The 23,283-nt window shown below is 46.6% G+C and overlaps 1 protein-coding gene across 3 annotated transcripts in view; it reads right to left on the bottom strand.

The window, feature by feature from the left end:
- Positions 1-23,283, bottom strand: part of LOC112219217 (A disintegrin and metalloproteinase with thrombospondin motifs 20-like) — a 127,608-nt gene that overhangs the window by 85,520 nt on the left and 18,805 nt on the right. The window contains exons 4-9 of one of the 3 annotated variants that reach the window (XM_042301440.1): positions 11,298-11,599; positions 8,468-8,551; positions 7,996-8,120; positions 7,840-7,880; positions 7,450-7,555; positions 1,306-1,452 (exon numbers count right to left, since the gene is read on the bottom strand). In XM_042301440.1, coding sequence (XP_042157374.1) covers positions 1,306-1,452; positions 7,450-7,555; positions 7,840-7,880; positions 7,996-8,120; positions 8,468-8,551; positions 11,298-11,599 — 805 coding nt within the window. Of the gene's footprint in view, positions 1-1,305; positions 1,453-7,449; positions 7,556-7,839; positions 7,881-7,995; positions 8,121-8,467; positions 8,552-11,297; positions 11,600-23,283 lie in introns of those variants that run through there. The other 2 variants (XM_042301442.1, XM_042301441.1) reach the window with 2 other exon arrangements.

Below are 23,283 nucleotides of genomic sequence, written 5' to 3'. Positions count from 1 at the left end.
GACCAGGCCAGCTTATTGGACAACGGAGGGACCGTTTAGATCATTGTTGAAGCCACGCAGACTTCAAAAGCAGTGGGCCTCGCTCTCAGGGGCCTTTCCCAGCACCGAGGCTCCTCCACACTGAACCCTACACTCCTCTTCACAGCTACAAAGAACTGTTTATAAATATGGCCACTGTTAAACAAATCAGCTTGTCTCTTCATGCAGCATGGAAAGTTTTGCTCACAGTCATTGACATTTATCTCTCGCTCACACATCGAGTGCTTGAACACTCAGCCTGCTTAACACAGCTGACATTTAGACAAAAATATTCTGCAGTAAAAAATGAAAAGGAGTTTTCTTGTTCTTGCTTTTAAAATGGTTCAATTCAAACACTCAAAGCTGGGTGGATGGATTCATCCGCTGGTAGGAAACTATGCAGCACAGTTGCGGGGCGCGTCGGGCGCGTCGGGAGCGTAACCTTACAGCCTCGACAGGAGGCGTTCGCATGGGAGCGTCCACTCGCTTCCCAAGATGCAACTCGTCAACAAGGCAGCCTTTTGTGGAGCCTCACAATCAACAAAGCGGGAGGAGAGATCAAAGGGTCACGTCCAGGGAAAATCTAATTATAACTGACATTTCCCATCTTAAAGGGAAGCCCTTCAGAAGAGGTTGGTGGCCACCGCTTGGCTTTGGAGCCCGCTGAATGAGCCGTTGCCCCGCGTTACCGTTTTCGCGGGGAAAGCACGCCAGCGACTAAATGACTGTTTGTCCAGCATCTCAAGAGCTGGTTCTGCCTGAGTGCAGAGACAGAGGAGGAACAGGGGGAGGATCAATCACTCAGGTCACCCCAGGAAGACTCCAGCTTCAAACAGGAAATGCGGTCTCACACCAAGCAATAACACAGTTTACGCTGCTCTACATTCTCCCTCTCTGAGAAGGTAGCAGAGGTTGCTTACCAGATTAAGTCACAAGAATACAAACACTTTTTGTTTGTGTTATTTCTTTTGTCTTGCATTTCCAGTGAAAAGGGAAGATATTAGAACGTTTTATTACAGTGGCTCATGTATCTCTAAAAGTCATAGGGCCAGATTCAGACTTGAGTAGACTTAACACAGAAGTAAGTAAATAAAACATGGACTCAAGTCAACGTTTTTTGTCTATATTAAGTCAACTTATCTCAAGTCTGAATAGGGCCCATAATGAACAGTATATCTGTGAAAAGGATCTGTACATCTGTGAAAATGTGTACATTATGAGAATGATGGCATCCTGAACATCGTGTTTCAAAATTGCAGAAAAAGGGATGGAGCGGGAGGTACCTACTCCAGAAACTCGGTGATGTACTTGCGACTACATTTGGACCAGGACCAGGGGCTGGTGTCGTAGTTGAGGGTGGGCGCCATGACATGATACTGGTGCTTCATGCCTGCCTCCCTGCATTTGGGGTTGTCATCGTGGGGCATGTTGAACCTGCCCAGGGGGGGGAATGCAGACAGAGAGAGATTAGGGAAAAGGGGGGATGGCTGCTAAATGGATCAGCCCTAACCAGGGGGATGAGTGTCAGAAGGTTTATAATCAGCCATTTTTAACAACGGATGACCTCAAACCTTTTGTGAACTTTTTCAGACCTGCCCCATACCACACACACTCACCATACACCCACAGAGAGAGAGAGCACACATGCATACGTGCGTTCACACACACACACACACACACACACACACACACACACACACACACACACACACACACACACACACACACACACACACACACACACACACACTTCCCGACCAAATCATATGGGTTCTCCCACCTGTTTTCAAATGCCTCAGTAAAATTTAAAAGTTCCTGATCTGTATATCTGACCAGCATAATTCCCTCACTGCACTGCCCACATACAGAACACACCACATCATATCCCGCTCATCTCCCCGTGATCAGGGGACAGCTTCTCAAGGGGTTTAAGGCTGAGGGAGATGGGAGGTCATCCATGGACCTCAGGTTCTGAACACTCAAATAACAGCCTCAATCACAACCACTGACTATGATATATAGAAGTAGAGAATTGACATGGAAACACACTCACCACCAACCAAGCAATGGCCTTCCGGAACTAAGATATAGAGATGAAGGCCTATGAAGCGTTGCATCTCAGATTGAATTAATTCTAGCCAGCTGAATAGTGAAGAGTCTAATAAAGTGGCTCATCTTTTTTGATGTCCAGAATAGTGCTGCCGGGCTGTGTTGATCCGAGCGGATGTCCTGACCGACTCAACTGGCTGTGTGTGCTGTGTTAGTGGAAGGATGAGGTCGGCCTTAATCTGCACACACACACACACACACACACACACACACACACACACACACACACACACACACACACACACACACACACACACACACACACACACACACACAGCTGCGTGGTGTTTACTGCAGGATGTGAGCCTACTGTATGGCTGGGCTCTCGGCTGGGGCTTTGGTCTGACTGCCACACAAAGAAGGCAGGCCTGGCCCAGGTTCTGACCCTGGCATGGGGCCCACCCTACAGGGGCTGGCGGGGGTGGAAGGGGGTTGTGGGGGCCCGGCCGCTCAGGGCCTAATTGAGTGCTCTGAGCCACAGCCTGCCCCTGGCCTGTAATGAGGTCCTCACACACCGGGAGAGCCACTGGCTGTTACTGGGAAGCGCATGTATGAGGGCATTGGCTGGAATAGTCAGAACGGACTTCCTCTATTACGTTGATGAAGTTGTAAATTACGGCAGAGTGGGAGCTACTGTAGCTCTCTGTATGTCTGAGAGAGACATATGCGGTCTGAGTTCAATCGGGAAAATGGCATCTCTGGAGGGAGATTTGCTGAAGTAATGTGCACTTAGATCATAATCTTCTCCAGCTATAATAGCGTACTGCAATACTCTACTCATACAGTCAGGCTCCTATTATTTAGCTGCAATAAAACAAGCTTCATCCCAAACAGATGACATCATCATACCCATCCCTCCAACTTCTACAAAACAAAACATCTATAGAACGACTCTGGAAGACAAATCAACTTTTTTCTAGACTCAACACCCGATAAATAACAGTGAGAGTAAGGGAGTAACTTCCCCGGTGAAGAAGAGGACCTGATGACTTTCTCTCCATATGGGGGAGAACAAAAACAAGACTTAATACGTCCGTGGGGACTGCAGCAACAGGCTTTGTCAGCACTCTGACTCTCCGCAACGTCATCACAACATCGCTGCAAAATCACAGCCTTGTCACTACAGAGATGGAGCTTTGGGAGCCACTACACACACACACACACGCACGCACACACACACACACACACACACACACACACACACACACACACACACACACACACACACACACACACACACACACACACACACACACGCACATGACAATCTCTTCCCTCTAGATTTATGGCCTGCAAAAATCCAGACCTCATCCAATCAGCCACTCTGCGTGTCCAATCGGGGCAAGGAAACTGAGCTGCCAGTTTCCTTCCATGTCTCAGACTTTTGCATATATTTCTAGGACGTTAAAAAAGTTAGCCTGTAGCTCTAATGACTCAACAAAACGCCCGGAAGGATCAGCTGTTATCTGAGTCTAAGACGGCAAGGACTTGGTTACGTTTGACGATTAAGCCCTTTCAACATTATTTAGCCATGTAAGTATTACTTTTGTATTAATATTGAGTGACTCCAACACACTAGCAGAGCCCAAAGTGGCTATTTGTACCAACACATTTCCTGAGTTACTGTATATGAAAAAGGCCTCCTATCCATTAGTCTGAGCTAAGGGTTCCGTTTCGTTATCTGCAACATTGTGAGAGCGTTGGTTTGTTCCACTACCTGGCTGACACCTGGCTGTTTCTCAGAGCGTTACACACCCAGCAGAGGGTCTTGTGAATATAGCCCAGCGATTAAACGCACCAAGATGCAAAGCCAACTGCCTGTCCAGCTGTTTGAACTTTAGCATAAACAGATCCACACAAGAGGGCTGGTTTCCCCTGGCTAGGCCCAAAGAGCCCTGTCTCTGGAGGAATGTGTGAGGAGCAGCACTGGGTCTCAGACGGACGGTAAGCCAGCGCTGGTTAAATAGGACACAGAACACATGTTGGATTATTTGGAGCCAGCCAATTGGGTTGCGTAAATGTTGGGTTGATGGAAATACCCAAACATGGGTTAATTTAACCATCAGTTGGGTATTTTTGGTGGCGTAGTTAAGTGGGCGGCAGGTAGCCTTGTGGTTAGAGCGCTGGGCCAGTAACCGTAAAGGTTACTAGATCGAATCCCCTGAGCTGACAAGGTAAAAATCTGACGTTCTGCCCCTGAACAAGGCAGTTAACCCACTGTTCCTAGGTCGTCATTGTAAATAAGAATTTGTTCTTAACTGACTTGCCTAGTTAAACAAAGGTAAAATAAAACAATTTTTATTCTCATGCTGGGTTCAGTGGGTTGACCTGGCAGATGGGTCTTTTTCAACGATTATTTTCAAGGAGGCGTGGCTTTAATTAAGAAAGATCTTATTGGCCACCTGTGACATTACTAAGATTATATATTACATATTATTATAATTATTGTATCCCAACAATTGAATTTACATGGGCTTTTAGGGAAGTCATTTTTATCCACCCATGAGAGTAAATGCCATTCCTGTTCATCTGGTCTGTTGCATAGTTATCACTTAAGGTCAAACCCTGACATTTATATAGCTTCAATGACAATTGCAGAAGTGTATGACTGTCTAATAGTCACACCCCAACTTAACTACGCCAGCAGTCCTCTGATCTGACGTGCTGGTTCATATCTCAACAACCCAGCCGTTTTTAAAGAAAACAACCCAACACCTGCAAACCACCAGTTGTTTCAACCAAACAACCCAGCGGTTGGGTCAACCAAACAACCCAGCAGTTGGGTCAACCAAACAACCCAGCAGTTGGGTCAACCAAACAACCCACCAGTTGGGTCAACCAAACAACCCACCGGTTGGGTCAACCAAACAACCCACCGGTTGGGTCAACCAAACAACCCAGCGGTTGGGTCAACCAAACAACCCACCGGTTGGGTCAACCAAACAACCCACCGGTTGGGTCAACCAAACAACCCAGCAGTTGGGTCAACCAAACAACCCAGCAGTTGGGTCAACCAAACAACCCACCGGTTGGGTCAACCAAACAACCCACCGGTTGGGTCAACCAAACAACCCAGCGGTTGGGTCAACCAAACAACCCAGCAGTTGGGTCAACCAACCAACCCACCGGTTGGGTCAACCAAACAACCCAGCAGTTGGGTCAACCAAACAACCCAGCATTTTTTAGAGTGTAAGCAACAACTGGCCAGAGTAGCTGGAAGGGAAAGCTGTCACTTTTAGTGATCAGGGGAGGCAGGAGACAGGGAGACAGGGAGAGAGGGAGACAGGGAGACAGGGAGACAGGGAGGGAGACAGGGAGACAGGGAGACAGGGAGACAGGGAGGGAGACAGGGAGACAGGGAGACAGGGAGACAGGGAGACAGGGAGGGAGACAGGGAGAGGGGGGAGGGAGGGAGGGAGGGAGGGAGGGAGGGAGGGAGGGAGGGAGGGAGGGAGGGAGGGAGGGAGGGGGAGGGAGGGAGGGAGGGAGGGAGGGAGGGAGGGAAAGACAGTTTGCATCCCTCATAACTTATACCCAGTTTGTCATGGTGATTTGGGCCTAATGTTTAGAATGCATGCAGTCTTATGAGAGATTGGGTCATATGTTGTGACACAAAGCGGTTATTCATATGGCTTCTCTTTGCATTCACACATGTGGTGACATCTGTGTGTTGTGGAAACAAGCCTAAGCGGGGACCAATGTTATCATAACAGTGCTATTACACAGTAATTATGCAGTGTAGTATGAACACATTGTGATGAGCTCTATTTTACACAGTTCAGGTAGTGTTAGCTTTCTTTACGGGGTAATGTTTAGGACAGGCTAGTGGACAAGTCAGTCCCTGAAGACCAACATTATACAGCCTTTGATAATGAATTGTGCTCCGTCCCCACTAAATGAAATAGATTTAATATGTATGTACATGTACTTGTCCCTACAATGACCACCTTCCATCTCGACGCCTAGTTGAAAGCAATGGCTGCCCCCCGGTCCACCACATCTAAAGCCCAGGCAGCAGTGGCTTTCAGCCCCAGCTCCTCCTCATCCCCCTGGCTGCCTCTACAAAGCTGGAACACCTACAGGTTTAAAGGGATACTTCTGGATTTTGTAGTTTGCGGTATGTTGCTAACTAGCGCTAGCGCAATTACTGGTATCTGCTACTTCCATTCATTGCGCTAATGCTAGTTAGCATTGGCTTGTAAAACTACCTCTAACTTCCTTCATACTGGACACAGAGATATACAAATGGTATCCACAAGTTAATCTGACTCTAGGGAAGTAGATAAAGGGCATCATTGCCAAAATCCTGAAGTATCCCTTTAACTTAGGGCACTACACTAGGAAATTAAGGCTAGCATGTTATTAAACCTCTTTTTTTCCTTTATTATGTTTTGCACCTGCATGCACATGCACACCCAGGATAATAGGGCTTTTGTTGTGCGGGGGGCCCAAGAGGTAGGCCCAGGAGGGGGCAGGCCCCAGGGGCCCCGAGAGGTAGGCCCAGGAGGGGACAGGATAGGGAGTTCGATTCTTTTTACTGATTAAGATCTTTTCAACTCCTTCAGTTAAAAAAATAAAAAATCACTCAATAATGTTGTTCATTTGATCCAGTAATGCCTAGAGCGTGCAGGACCCCCTTACCAGCAAACAATGAACTAAAAACTTGAAAGACTCATGATTCTAAAAGCCTCTCATTTATCATAGGGCTCTTTTTGAAGCTGTCATTTGTGACTGAGACTTACAAAAGTGTGCTTCAAACAATGTACATTTGTGATGGCTAGGGATACAAATAAGATTATTTCTTGATACCTTAAAACGAGGTCTAGTTGTGGCTGCAACTGGACTAGATTGTGAACAACTCTTGACTGTCGCGAGGGAGATAAGCACATACTGTACTGTTCACGAACTGCAGCAGCCCCCCCAAACAATTTGTTCTCGAGTTTGTTGAGCAGAGGCAGGCTGTGTAGGCTGTGTCTTGGTTCTACAAAGCTGTGTCAATCGATAACATTCAACAATCAATGAATTACATTCATTCTTGCACCATGAGATCAATTATCAGTTCTACGTGTCTTTTGCCTTCTCTATGCTGCCCGCAACATGATCTATGGTGGTGGTTGATGGTCGGAGCACGTCTCTGGAGCCGCTGAGCTGGGGGAGTGCGTAATAATCCTGCTGAAGGTTTCATTTCGGCCAGCCAGCAGGTCAAACGAACGACTAAAATGAACGAGTCACTTGGTAAAATGAATCATGACTCTCGAAGTCAGCTAAAAAGAGTTGCTCAAAAAGAAGGAATCGTTCGCGAACTGCACACCACTAACTTACACATGGCCCAGCTCGTGAGCGATGGTGAATGAAGCGCTGAGTCCGTTCTCTTCGCTGATGGAGCAGCTCCGGTACGGGTCACACATGGTCCCCAGCTCCGCCAGCCCTGGAAGGTCACCAATACACAGCGGCTTGAATGGGCGGAGGGAAAAAAAGCCTTCCACCGCTACAGGCGATTAAGCCGTCAAACTTCTGTTTCATAAGAGAGACCAGTACTACCCTCCATCCTCCCTCTCACTACACCGTTCCAATCAGTCACTATATGAGCTCCTGAAATAAACTCATTATTGTATATTAGCTGAAACATTGAAACAGTGGTGGAACGTTAACCCGGAGTCACTGAAGGTGACATGGGCACAGTTGAATCTGAATGCGAAGCCGTTTGTTTACCCAATGTGTCACACTTGTCTTTCGCTCGGCAGATGTCTTCCCTGTGAGAAGACACAAGTACAAGCATGGGACACCATTATTCATCATCTCCATGCAGTTGTGTGTGTGTTAGGGTAGTGAGACAGTACAGTTCAAAGGTGAAATAGCAGTAAGCACCTTGTTATGAGGAGTGCAGTGTCGTGGTGGGAAGGGTGACTGTCGTCCTGGACATTTTGGGTCTGTTGCCAGACACAGAAGTTGTGGAGGGTAGTAGCAGCATTGAAATTGATCGAGGGCCCATCCTGTGAGAGATGACATAGAGACAGTGGTGAGGATTTGAACAGGTGTTCCTAGCTAAAAAAAAAAAAAAAAAACTACAAAATGTAACCATGTATCTGAAAGTGTCAAGTATTTTCATCTGAGGTAGTTATCTGCCATTACAAGGCCATGTGCTGAATGCCCCTCAGTCAGTCCTAGTTGAATCACAGCTGTGTTAGTAGCACAGGATAGTAGCATCCTTTTCTCTGAGGAGATTTCTCTTGAGGCTTTCCTCTGAGTGCAGTGTCCTTCTGAAGGACCACAGAGAGAGGCTGACGTCAGCTGCCTCAGGGGGTACTCACTCACTGCAGCCCTCAGCGCCTGTTCTCACCTGTTCATTGTGGATGACGATCAGCTTGACAATCATGACGTTGATGAGGTTTCCTACACTTGGGTCGCTGTAGACTGCAGCAACCTGTGACAAGATGAACACACAGGCAAGAAACGCAAATGTCTACTAAGGGTACAAAGCAGACAACACGGACTAATGTGAAGATGATTATTACTTTGAATGAGAGTAGGTCTAGAGACCATGTTCCAAAGGCCTGACCAAAATAACAGGAACAGTTGAAGAAAGGAAAGATTTTTATTCCTTCAGGGGGGAGTTGACATTTTAACAAAATGTAAAAATTTCAGCAACGCTTGACTTGTGTGTATCCCACCGCTCCTTGGACAAAACTGTTTTTGTGTGCCTTTCTTTTGGTTCAGCCCTGTCAGTGTGGGTCACTATCCTCCTGGGGCTATCCTAACAGAGCTCTGACAGGAACTCATTAGCCCTCTATAAACATTTAGCTTGTCAGTGCCTGGGGGGCTGAGTGAAGCAGATACCTCCTCTGGTAGGGGGAGAGAGAGCGCATGAGAGAGAGAGAGGAAGGGTGCAAGAGAGAAGGAGAGAGAGAGAGTCAGAGACAGAGAGAAAGAGCAAGAGAGACAGACAGACAGACAGACAGACAGACAGACAGACAGACAGACAGACAGACAGACAGACAGACAGACAGACAGACAGACAGACAGACAGACAGACAGACAGGCAGACAGACAGACAGACAGACAGACAGACAGACAGGCAGGCAGGCAGGCAGGCAGGCAGGCAGGGCAGGCAGGCAGGCGGGCAGACAGGGGGACAGACAGGAGGACAGACTGATAGAAAGATAGACAGGGGATAGACAGGAGCACACAGGCAGGCAGACAGGGGGACAGACAGGAGGACAGACTGATAGAAAGATAGACAGGAGCTACACAGGCAGGCAGACAGGGGGACAGACAGGGGGACAGACTGATAGAAAGATAGACAGGGGACAGACAGACAGGCAGGCAGGAGGTGGGCAGACAGGGGGACAGACAGGAGGACAGACTGATAGAAAGATAGACAGGGAGTTAGACAGGAGGCAGACAGGGGGACAGACAGACACAGACTGATAGAAAGATAGACAGGAGACAGACAGGCAGGCAGACAGGGGGACAGACAGACAGACTGACAGAAAGATAGACAGGGGATAGACAGGGGATACACAGGCAGGCAGGCAGGCGGGCAGACAGGGGGACAGACAGGAGGACAGACTGATAGAAAGATAGACAGGGAGCTACACAGGCAGGCAGGCAGGCGGGCAGACAGGGGGACAGACTGATAGAAAGATAGACAGGGGATAGACAGGGGGACCCCGACTGTGTGCTGTAGCCTAAACTACGGCTTCACACTGGTACATAAGTGGACAGACAATCAAGGCTGTGATACACTGGAGGAATGTGTCTCTGTGGTCAGTGTAAACACAATGACATCATATCAGAGGGCTAGCAGCCCACCCATTAGCCCCCTTCTGCACTAACAGGCACAACGTGCTGTCACCATGACGATGACGGATCAGTCTTGGCTGATTTCCCTGTTCTTGTTTAAAATGCTGGGTCTGGTTTCTGTTGGTTTGGCCGGAGCGTGGCAGGTCTTTTTGATTGAGTGGCCTTGACAGGTTTTTCTTCGACAGCTGTGGGCATGTGTGTGTATGCACGTACGTGTGTGTGTGTTTGTGTGTACAGATGTACAGATGTAGGATCTTAATTTGAACCAGTTTGCTACAGCAGGAAAATTATCCTGCAACAACAGGAAATGTGCATTATTATGTGGATTATATTTCATGGACATTTTGTTGGGGCAAATGAAGTCTGCAATTTTCAAGTAGAAATTACAAACTTTAGAAGCCTTTTTAAACCTTGAATACACTATAAGTTTGCATTACCTGATATGCAGGAAAATTCCTGCAACAACAAGATGATCAAATTAAGATACGGCATCTGTATGTGTGGAAATGTTTGTGTGTACGGCCATAAGGTCATTCATAATGTCTTTAAGGGCTAATGCAGAGGTAATGCAGAGGCCCATGTGTTTCCAAATACATATTTGTTAACCCTGAGGTAACCCCAGCATGTAGTAATGTTAACCCTGAGGTAATCCCAGTATGTAGTAATGTTAACCCTGAGGTAACCCCAGCATGTAGTAATGTTAACCAAACTAAAAGCCAATAAGATCATAAAGAGTTGAGTCAGCTTATTGAACCCCCTTATGAGCCACATCTCTGACTGTGCAGGAGAGCTTGCTATCAGGTTAACATTAGGAAGAGAAAATTGTCTATCAGCATTTCTGTCTTGCATTCTTAGGGATCCAACATACTGTTTACATACAGGTAAACACAAATCCAAGTTGTATCATTTGGCAGAATTCTCCAAGTCAAGGCTTCCAGAGTGTTGTGTCTCTCTACTTTATAAGTGACACACTGAACAATACTGTATGCATCTCCATTGTGTAAAACATAGTTCATGGGTTAAACCTCAATCCACATGGCTGAAAACGAATGGGCAAAACCCAAACAGACCATAACAGTGTAGTATAATATATACTCAACAAATTGGGAGACACAACAGTGATCTTGACATTGATTAACAAAGAGGGGTAATGATTGCAGGTGAAAACTGTTATCCTTAGATAATGAAAACAGGGTACAGTAAAAAGTCAACCAAGCTACCAACCAGACACCAATATCATTAACCAATAAGTAAATTACTTTGTACCACAGAAAAGTCACATTTCCTGAAATCCGAGTAAGTTACAGCAACGAACACATCTAGATTCAACAATGTGTTTTTCATAATAAAAAAAATATTTTACTTACTACTGACATGATTGTTAGGATGTAGTGCTCGAGGTTGCGTCCGTGGTGGCGCGCCATCTTGACGTCAGCAGTCAGCATCAGTTCCACGTAGCGGGGGTACGAGAGGAACCTTTTCTGCCTGGACGGGGCTCTGTGGCGGGGGTCTGAAGAGTTGGTGGTGTGGTTGCCTACGTGATGTTCTGTCGTGTGGTCTATCTCGTAACCGGTGTGGTGGATGTCCATTCTATCTCTCAGGGAATCCAACTCTTCTCCCATACTCCTATCGCTCTGAAGATTGACAACTGGCCCTTCCGACCCTTCCCCTGTCGGACAATAGAACAGAGTAACAGAGTAGAATAATCGGGTTGAAGGTCTTGTGATAATAGGAACAGACTAGGTCCTGAGTGTAAATAGTGGAACACGTTAAATTATTTATAGAATACAAACAAAATTAATACCGGACATACATCTTTTATTTGACATCTACTGGCATTTTCATTCCACAGTATTACATGTCTGAAGCTAAAGGCCTCAGCTTAGCCACATTCCACTGACATACAGTAATCACCACATATTGGACTTGAAACCCCAAAAAACGTTCAAGGTTCTGAAGAGAAGTTGTAGCGAGCGACATAGGGTCAGTAACAGAGGTCTGAGGGTTAGAGCTGAAGATCAGAGAAGCTGCACCCCTGAGCTTCAAATTCGACTTCTACAAACACAGAAAACCCCACTATTTCTACTGCTGTCTCTGCATTCAACAGGGGCCCTCCACACGAGAGCATGAAGTTAAATCACTTCACTTAAACCACAGCCCGTATATCACAGCAAATGAAAGGGCCACTAAGGGAGGATAAGTTGAACAGAACAGTACAGCTGAAATGCAACAGATACTAGATTCAGACGTTGAGACTGTTATATTCAGGCCAAAGGAGAAAGACCTTAAAAAAGCAGCCATAGACCTGGAAAGCAGCCATATTCTCTGGCTACATGTAGTCCATTGGCATCACTTCCAACCCTTTCCTCTGTTAGGTGGACCTCAGATGAACTGCACGTGTAGCACAGCAGAGCTCAGTCAGTGTGAGATTCCTTTACCATGATGACAGGGAAGGTAAAGAGAGGGAGAGAATAGGAGGAAAGTAGAAAAGAACCCTTAGGACAACCTAGAGAGAGAGAGAGAGAGAGAGAGAGACACAAATAGAGAGAGAGAGAGACAGAGAGAGACAGAGAGAGACACAAAAGAGAGAGAAGAGAGAGAGAGAGAGAGAGAGAGACAAAAGAGAGAGAGAGAGAGAGACAAAGAGACAAAAGAGAGAGACAGAGAGAGACAGAGAGAGACAAAGAGAGAGAGACAGAGAGAGACAAAGAGACAAAGAGAGAAAGAGAGACACAAAAGAGAGAGAGAGAGAGAGAGAGAGAGAGAGAGACAAAGAGAGAGACAGAGAGAGAGATATATAGACACAGAGAGAGAGAGACAAAGAGAGTGAGAGAGAGCGAGACAAGGAGAGAGAGAGAGAGAGAGACACAAAGAGAAAGAGAGAGAGAGAGAGAGAGAGACCGAGAGAGACACAAAAGAGAGAGAGACACAAAGAGAGAGAGAGGGAGAGCGAGACAAAGAGAGAGAGGGAGACTGATATAGACACAATTCACAAGAGAGAGAGAGAGACAAAGAGAGCGAGAGAGAGAGAGAGAGAGACAAAGAGAGAGAGACACAAAGAGAGAGAGAGCGAGAGAGAGAGAGAGAGAGAGAGAGAAAGAGAGAGAGACACAAAAGAGAGAGAGAGAGAGACACAAAGAGAAAAGAGAGAGAGAGAGACACACAAAGAGAGAGAGTCACAAAGAGAGAGACAGACAGAGAGCGAGAGAGAGAGACAGAGAGAGAAAGAGAGAGAGAAAGAGAGAGCGAGAGAGAGAGAGAGAAAGAGAGCGAGAGAGAGCGAGACAAAGCGAGAGAGAAAGAGAGAGAGAGAGAGAGAGAGACACAACGAGAGAGAGAGACACAAAGAGAAAAAGAGAGAGACAGAAAGAGAGAGAGACACAAAGAGAGAGAGAGACACAAAGAGAGAGAGAGTCACAAAGAGAGAGAGAGAGAGAGAGCGAGAGAGAGAGACAGAGAGAGAGAGAGAAAGAGAGAGAGAGAGACAAAGAGAGCGAGAGAGAGAGAGCGAGACAAAGTGAGAGAGAGAGAGAGAGACACAACGAGAGAGAGACACAAAGAGAAAGAGAGAGAGAGACAGAAAAGAGAGAGAGACACAAAGCGAGAGAGAGAGAGAGAGAGAGAGAGAGAGAGAGAGAGAGAGAGAGAGAGAGGGAGGGAGGAGGAGAGAGTAAGAGAGAGAAAGGGAGGAGGAGAGAGTAAGAGAGAGAAAGGATAAGAAGGATATAGGAAAGCACCCTGAGGCCAACCTGTGGAGGTAAAGGAAGGGAGAGAGCTTAATTATGCATATCTATTTTGTCTGAGAACAGGGCAGTGTCCTGGGATACTTTGCTGTTGAGGCACAACAGCACCAGGGAAGAGAAGCTAGGGCCAGGGTTGTGGGACTGTGGGGGGCTTCACTTTCCGCTCAGGCAAGCTCCCGGCTGCCCACAAGAGGCTACATTGTTTGGGAGATAGAGTGCAGCAGTAGAGTACAGCTGCAGAGGGTCGTACACACCCCCAACCCAACCCAACCCTTCCCCACTTCTGAAATAACGGACCATCTCAGTCAAAGACAACATGCTACTACGGAAGGGAATATTGGTATCACATTAACAAAAAACATTTTTGCAGAGAGAGTAAAGAGAGCATGCATGACATGGCTGCAATGTTTTGTTCCAAGATCAACAATGTATCTGGATGGATTAAGTTTGGCCAGGGATATGTACAGTACCAGTCAAGTTTGGACACACATACTCATTCCAGGGTTTTTCTTCATTTTTACTATTTTCTACATTTTTAGAATAATAGCGAAGACATCAAAGCTATGAAATAACACGTATGGAGTCATGTAGTAACCAAAAAACGTTAAACGAATCAAAATATATTTTATTTTTGAGATTCTTCTAAGTAGCCATCCTTTGCCTTGATGACAGCTTTGCACACTCTTGGCATTCTCTCAACCAGCTTCACGAGGTAGTCACCTGGAATGCATTTCAATTAACAGGTGTGCCTTGTTAAAAGTTAATTTGTGGAATTTCTTTCCTTCTAATTGTATTTGAGCCAATCACTGCCCTGTGTAGCGTGCCGTCTTTCGGATGGGATGTTAAACGAGTGTTTTGACTCTCTGTGGTCACTAAAGATCCCATGGCACTTATCGTAAGAGTAGGGGTGTTAACCCCGGTGTCCTGGCTAAATTCCCAAGCTGTCCCTCACACCATCACAGTCACCTAATCATCCCCAGCTTACAATTTGCTCATTCATCCCCCTCCTCTCCCCTGTAACTATTCCCCAGGTCATTTCTGTAAATGAGAATGTGTTCTCAGTTAGGTTACCTGGTAAAATAACAGTCAAATAAAATTTAAATAAATAAAATCAGTTGTGTTGTGACAAAGTATACAGAAGATAGCCCTATTTGATAAAAGACCAAGTCCAAATTATCTCAAGAACAGATCAAAAAAGCAAAGAGAAATGACAGTCCATCAATACTTGAAGACATGAAGGTCAGTCAATGCAGAACATTTCCAAAACTTTGAACGTTTCTTCAAGTGCAGTCGCAAAAACCATCAAGCGCTATGATGAAACTGGCCCAGAGTTACCTCTGCTGCAGATGATAAGTTGATTAGAGTTAACTGCACCTCAGATTGCAGCCCAAATCAATGCTTCACAGAGTGTCACACCCTGACCTTAGAGAGCCGTTTTATGTCTCTATTTGGTTAGGTCAGGGTGTGATGTGGGGGTGGGCATTCTATTTTTTGTTTTCTAGGTTTCTTTATTTCTGTGTTTTGGCCGGGTATGGTTCTCAATCAGGGACAGCTGTCTATCGTTGTCTCTGTTTGGGAATCATACTTAGGTAGCCCTTTTCCCCTCCTTTCAGTGTGGGTAGTTAACTTAGTTTGTGGCACTTAGCCCTGTAAGCGTCACGGTTGTTTCTTTCGTTTGTTGTTTTGTTGGCAACAATTTATAATAAAAGAAAATCTACGCTCACCATGCTGCACTTTGGTCCACATCTTTTGACGGTCGTGACAGAACTACCCACCACCAAAGGACCAAGCAGCGTGGTAAAGAGGACTCCTGAACATGGGAGGAGATCCTGGATGGAAAGGGACCCTGGATGCAGGCCGGGAGTATCGCCGTCCGAGGGAGGAGATGGAGGCAGCTAAGGCGGAGCGGTGGCGATATGAAGAGACAAGTCAGCGAAGCAGGCACGAGAGGCAGCCCCCCAAAGAATTTGTGGGGGGAGGCACACGGGGAGATTGGCGGAGTCAGAGTTTAGACTTGAGCCAACTCCCCGTGCTTACCGCGGGGAGCATGTGACTGGTCAGGCACCGTGTTATGGGGTGATGTGCACGGTGTCTTGAGTGAGCATTCACAGGCTGGTGTACTCTGTACCAGCGACCCGCATTTGCCGGGTGGAAGTGGTCATCCAGCCAGAACGGGTTGTGCCAGCTCTGTGCTCGAGACCACCAGTGTGCCTTCACGGCCCAGTGTATCCGATGCCCGCCCCACGCACCAGGCCTCCTGTGTGTCTCTCCAGCCCGGTGAGTCCTGTGCATGCTTCAAGGACAAGGCCTCTTGTGTGTCTTCCCAGTCTGGTGAGTCCTGTGCCTGCTGCATGAATGAGGCCTCCAGTGGTGATCCATGGGAAGAAGCTTCCAGTGATGATCCATGGCAAGAAGCCTCCAGTGATGATCCATGGCACGAAGCCTCCAGTGATGATGCATGGCACGAAGCCTCCAGTGATGATCCATGGCATGAAGCCTCCAGTGAGGAGTCATGGCAAGAAGCCTCCAACGACGGTCTCCAGTCCTGAGCCTCCAGCGACGGTCTCCAGTCCTGAGCCTCCAGCAACGGCCTCCAGTCCGGAGCCTCCAGCGACGGCCTACAGTCCGGAGCCTCCAGCGACGGCCTCCAGTCCAGAGCCTCCAGCGACGACCTCCAGTCCGGGGCCCGCAACGAGGGTGCCCAGTCCGGGGGCCGCAGCGACGGTGCGCAGTCCGGGGCCCGCAGCGAGGGTGCCCAGTCCGGGGCCCACAACGAGGGTGCCCAGTCCGGGGCCCGCAGCGAGGGTCCCCAGTCCGGGGCCCGCGACAAGTGTCCCCACACCAGAGGCGCCACCAAAGCGGGGTGAGCCAGAGGTGAGGCGGGGTCTACATCCCGCACCAGAGCCGCCACCGTGGATAGATGCCCACCCGGACCCTCCCCTATAGGTTCAGGTTCTGCGGCCGGAGTCCGCACCTTTGTGGGGGGGGGTTACTGTCACGCCCTGACCTTAGAGAGCCGTTTTATTTCTCTATTTGGTTAGGTCAGGGTGTGATGTGGGGTGTGCATTCTATTTTTTGTTTTCTAGGTTTTTTTATTTCTATGTTTCGGCCGGGTATGGTTCTCAATCAGGGACAGCTGTCTATCGTTGTCTCTGATTGGGAATCATACTTAGGTAGCCCTTTTTCCCTCCTTTCAGTGTTGGTAGTTAACTTTTTTTGTGGCACTTAGCCCTGTAAGCTTCACGGTTGTTTCTTTCATTTGATGTTTTGTTGGCGACATTTTATAGTAAAATAAAATGTACGCTCACCACGCTGCACTTTGGTCTACTTCCAACGACACCCGTGACTCAGAGTTCAAGTAACAGACACATCTCAACATCAACTGTTCTGAGGAGACTGCGTGAATCAGGCCTTCCTGGTCAAATTGCTGCAAAGAAACCACTACTAAAGGACACCAATAAGAAGAAGAGACTTGCTTAGGCCGAGAAACACGAGCAATGGACATTAGACTGGTGGAAATCTGTTCTTTGGTCTGATGAGTCCAAATTTGAGATTTTTGGTTCCAACAGCCGTGTCTTTGTAAATTCAAGGCACTCTTAACCAGCATGGCTACCACAGCATTCTGCAGCGATACGCCATCCCATTTGGTTTTCACTTAGTGAGACTATCATTTGTTATTCAACAGGACATTGACCCAACACACCTCCAGGATGTGTAAGGGCTATTTGACTAAGAAGGAGAGTGATGGGGTGCTGCATCAGATGACCTGGCCTCCGCAATCACCAGACCTCATTCCAATTGAGATGGTTTGCGATGAGTTGGACCGCAGAGTGAAGGAAAAGCAGCCAACAAGTGCTCAGCAAATGTGGGAACTCCTTCAAGACGGTTGGAAAAGCATTCCTCATGAAGCTGGTAGAGAGAATGCCAAGAGTGTGCAAATCTGTCATCAAGGCAAAGGGGTGGCTACTTTGAAGAATCCATGTGTTATTTCATAGTTTTGATGTCTTCCCTATTATTTTAAAAAGTACTAATAAAGAAAAACCCTTGAATGAGTAGGTGTGTCCAAACTTTTGACTGGTACTGTATGTTGAAAAGTACACCACGCATCAGGTTGTCCGCATTTGAGCTGATTTATAGCCACATGTGCTGAGATGTCTGACTCGTAATGAGGACTTGCAATTGTTCTACTGCCTCACAGCTGAGGTAAGACCAATCTCTATGGCCAGACAAACCGTCCAATCAGAGAGAAAGGGGAAGACTAGAAGACTATGATCCAAGCAGCTGCCGGAATGAGCAGTTAACTGGTTATATTCATTCTTTATCATGTTGTTGTCCTGCACTGAGATCGGTACTGAGACTGCATCAAAATACAATACTATATCGTAATGTGTCTGCCAGGCATCCATGGCAATAGACAATATACAGCCCAACACACTTGATTTCCTACCAGTTGCCTTTTACTTCAGTATCCGGATGAGGAAGTTACTACATATACTATACACTGTTTACCTTTGATTAGTGCTGAGCGATTCGTGCCTTTTGAGGTTGGTCGGGTTTTGGTTTGACTACAAAAAAATAACAACGGCTTTCAATTTGGGTTATTTTTCACATTAAATGTGGCTTTAATGCTGTAACAACACTGAATAAAACAATTCATCAAAGTCCCATGTTGGCAGTGACTGCCCATTACTGCCTATCACTTATTAACCATCATTTATTCACATTACTTTACCTTCATAAAATATTTCAGTTGTAGTTTTTTTGATGACTTTATTAATTTCATTCCAAGTCATCATCTCATCTCTATAGAGCTGCTGCCTATGCTGTCTGACAAAATCACTAGATTGTAGTTCTTCAAAGTAAATAAGGCATACTTTTATGACTGCTGAGTACCAACTATCAATCACTTAGATCATGTATTTTCAGGTAGAGATACCCTGCGAAGCAACTACTCTCTATCCCTCTCGGTCGCACGTTCTTCTGTGTCTGTGTTCCCCCAGACCGTACCAGTAGGCGCATAATATATTATGGTCATTGTAGTTAATTACCACATTTTCTGCAATAAATTGGCCTGTTGGAATATTGGCCTGTTGGAAACTGTAACCTCCCATCGCACAGTTCGGGCTTGATCTGATATATCTCTAGAGAAACGAACGAATTGAGCTCACAGAGAAAACAAACAAATTGAGCTCACAGAGAAAACAAACAAATCGAGCTCACAGAGAAAACGAACGGCACTCAAATAACTGAACCAACGTTGGTCAATTAGTTGTTTCAAAAATGAAAATTAACCAACGTTTTGGTTAATCACTCAGCACTACCTCTGGGTAACCATGTCATAGTGAGGGTCACCTTGTGGTCTGAGCAGCCACCAGCTACTCTATCAAACCACCAAGACAGAAAGAGACTGTAAGGACGATAGAGAGGGTTTAAGAGAGGGAGCGAAAAAGAAAAGGAAAACTCCAAGATCATTCGAGCGATGCCCCTGGCGCGGCGGGCACACGAGATGGAGCGTGACACCCTGGCACAACGGCACACAGCTCCTGCCGCCGTGATGCCCTACCCCGTGCCAGCGGCAGGCGCCTGTGTCAGCGCCAAGCCCATCAGCCAGTGCCCACTGCCCATCCACACAGCAGCTGAGGCCGCTGAGCCGTGGCGAAGGCCTCTTTTTCCAGGAACTAGAGCGAAAGAGAGCTCCAGAACGCCACCAGACAGATTTCTCACTGCAGAGCGAACAATCCCGCATTGTGGAGAAGGAGAAAGGGTGGACTAGACCTTTTGATGTGTCTATGTAGTGTGAAGTGAGAAGCGAATAGGGTGGAAGTGGAATACAGTAAGTTGAGGAGCAAGAGGAGGAAATATGGCCAACGTAATAATAGCCTTTAAATCACATTAGATTAGCTATACAAAACCTTTCCGAATTCGCCTTACAGTCAAATCCCCTCTCTCACTGGCCGGTGAACTGCTACTTACACTGTGAGAAGAATAGTTTGGGCTGGCCCTGGCCCAATTCACTCAGAGGACTAAAAGTATTCTCTGACAAAACCCAAAATAGGGGAATTTATCTCTCAATTAAAAAACTATAAAACATGTAGAGATATTTATCAAACATTTATGAAAAATCTCTGCCAGATGTTTATAAAACATAATTAAACATCCATAAATCCCCTGTTCCAGATAACTACAGCAGTAACTCATACTAGCAATGCAGCCCAACACATAATGACATTGCAGTCCAGCCCTACACTCTTAGAAGTAATGGGGCCTGGAAGAACCTTTCAGAGTTCTGAAAACTGCCCTCTGAAAACTGTTTTCGAGGAACCCCTGTGTAAAGGTTCAAACCAGAACCTTTTGTGACGGGAGGGGTTAAATATTTTACCTTTTTAATAACAGAAAAATTGGAGGCGTTGCTTATTTGAGGTGTGGCTTTCAGATAGTTATTTTTGGCCACCCGTTTGAGTAAATGTCATTTGTGTTCATATTGTTACGTTTGTACACTGCAAACTTCAATTTCCCTTGAATATTTATGCAAATTACATAGTCTAAAATAATTTTATATAGTCTAATATAATTGCTGATTACTTATAGTAATAAAGTGGTGACTACTCCAACTTCGGGATTTGCATAGGCTGTGATGACAATACAACAGAACCTATGGAAAGCAATGACATTTACTCTAACGGGTGGCCCAAAAAAATCTATTTGAACGCCACAACCCTACTAAGCTACGCCTCCAGTCCAGGGTTCTTCCAGGAACCCTTTCCTACATTGAAACATCAAAGGATCCTCCAAGAACCCCCCAACTAAACAAAGGTGGAAATATAAACCATTGACCAGCAATGGTTCCTTGAGGATCTCCAGGGGTTCATTGAGGATCTCCAGGTATCCTCGAGTCACCACCAATTCTAAGAGTGTATAATGGCACATATTTCTGCAACGCGTGCCATCAATAAAATACAGTGTTTTTGTTGGCACTTATGTACTCATACATGTAACTGAGGAATCAAAAGCATTTTCTGGTACAATGCCTGCCTTTACAGAGCAGGAAACGGTAGGGATTTCTAATCCCAATAATGTTTTATTTATGTATTCTTTGATTAAGATGTATATTACCCACTCACACAAGCACAATCGCACACAGGGCGTTGGAGCACAATAGCCCCCAAAAAGGTACCCATATCAATTATTTTGGTTTACGATCCTTTTAGAGACATTAAACCAATAGTACATCACTTCAACACTTGATACCAGATTGTTGTCCCTTTTTTTTTTTTTTTTTTACAACATAGATGTATCTTTCAAGCGTGAGGTCAACAAAACATGACGTTTTCTCCTCCCACTTCAGCTGGATTAAAGCCCATTTATATTTATTCTACGACCTCTTTTCACTCTTGTTCAGAAGTGTCAATGCCAAAAGGCCAACAATAGGAAACACTGATTTCATTGTTCAGCTAATTAACATTATTCTACAATAACCCACTGGGAGAGAAAGAGCTCTATCACTTGGGTGCCAATTACGGTGACAGTGTAGCATAGTGTATCAGTAGCATACCTTACACCAAGCATAGGTCATGCCTGGGCCAATCAGGGGTCAGGTCGATTAATGGACAGTACAACATCCTGTAGACCCCCACAGACCTACAATTAAGAGCAATTACTGTGGCTGCTGGCTAGACCGAGAAAGGAGGGCACTAATTGTTGCTGAAGAACGAAAGCTTTTAAACCTGGCTGCATGACCCTTGACCAGCAGAAAGAAAGATAGCAGGTTTCACACACACACTGTCTGCCCACAGTGGTGTCAGTGTTACTCTCCAGATCCATGGTAGAAGCCATAGGGTGGCCAGGGGGTTAAGGGTTAGAGTTTAGGTACCAGATGGCCAAGGGGTTAAGGGTTAGAGTTTAGGTACCAGACTTTCTCAACAGGGAATCCCATTCCTCTGCTCTGGAGTTCAACAACAATGACGCAACAGCTAGGAGCCATCTCTACCTCACACGATAAGAACAGTGAAAGCTGCCAGACATTCCTTGCTTCTCTCATGTTGAGACAGCGTAGAGATGATGGTCGGTTAATGGTCGGTTAATTTCTGTTAGCTCTGTTCTCTGGGGAGAGTGTACAGTAAAGATGAGAGGGGTTGCAGAAAACCACACTCGTAAAACCACGGCACTGAATCAATTACCTCAAAGCATCTGGCATCTACTTTCCCTTCAGCTTCTAATGAGGACATGAGCGCTCTTTAGATGATGGGAAGTAGATATTGCCCGTGATGTGTCTGAACCCCTTTTAAAATGAGACGACAGCAGCAACATCTTGGATTCCCCTCTCCATCCATATTCCATTGGTCTCAATTCCCCAAGATCAAGTAACCTCCATAGACGTTCCAGACATAACAGTAACATTTCAACCACTTGTTTTTGTGCCTTTAGGAATTCTAGATGGACAGAGGAGCTGACCTACACCCGTCCTCCCATTAGGGTCCGTTGTGTCTCAGCCTGTCCAGGGCCACGTTGTGGGGACCGTGTCCCTCACCTGTTAACACCTCTCACCTCTGACAACTGCCACTATAATAACACTATAATAGAAAACTGCAGGTCTGATGGATCCCCGTCCCATCCATCTGTTCAGGCAGAATACCAAAAGCAGAGTACCTCGGCAGAAAATAGCTGTTAGAATTTGAACACCAGATTGAGCAATGAGGGCTCTATTATTGCTCAAGTGCAGAACTGGTGTCCAGTGATGTTTGTTGATACTAACTATAACGTACTGGTTCACAATTACCATTGGCTAGGTCGGAGAAACATCACAGCACTTCATAACTCAATCGATAATAGACAGATGCATGATGTTCACCAAATGTATCATCATGTCCAATATTTTTCTGCCCCAGCTAGTACACAGTCTACCTTCTCCTGTGTAGATGTACAGTTGGAGTTGAGGATGAAAACTCTGATGTGGATTGAGGGGCTACTACAGATAGAGACACAGGTGTAGAGGGGAGGAGGAAGGCAGAGAGGGCCAGAGAAACGTCCGGGGTTGGTGCCAGGGTTTAGAGCGAGAAAGGCACATACAGCGCAGACTAGGCTGGGCACACAGATGAAGAGAGAAACTTGCTCCTCTCCTCTCCACTCCACTCCACTCCTCTCCTCTCCTCTCCTCTCCTCTCCCTCCACTCCTCTCCACTCCTCTCCTCTCCTCTCCTCTCCTCTCCACTCCACTCCACTCCTCTCCACTCCACTCCTCTCCACTCCACTCCCTCCCTCCACTCCTCTCTTCTCCTCTCCCACTCCTCTCCTCTCCTCTCCTCTCCTCTCCTCTCCTCTCCTCTCCTCTCCTCTCCACTCCCTCCTCTCCTCTCCTCTCCTCTCCACTCCTCCTCTCCACTCCCTCCCTCCTCTCCTCTCCTCCTCTCCTCTCCACTCCTCTCCTCTCCACTCCCTCCACTCCACTCCTCTCCACTCCACTCCACTCCCTCCCTCCACTCCTCTCCTCTCCACTCCACTCCCTCCACTCCCTCCTCTCCTCTCCTCTCCACTCCCTCCCTCCACTCCACTCCTCTCCCTCTCCTCTCCTCTCCTCTCCTCTCCACTCCTCTCCTCTCCTCTCCTCTCCTCG

This window comes from Oncorhynchus tshawytscha, linkage group LG19, assembly GCF_018296145.1.
Source record: "Oncorhynchus tshawytscha isolate Ot180627B linkage group LG19, Otsh_v2.0, whole genome shotgun sequence".
Classification (NCBI taxonomy): Eukaryota; Metazoa; Chordata; class Actinopteri; order Salmoniformes; family Salmonidae; genus Oncorhynchus; species Oncorhynchus tshawytscha.
Note: the sequence above shows the minus strand (reverse complement) of the source record. Positions and strands in the feature narration are given on the sequence as shown.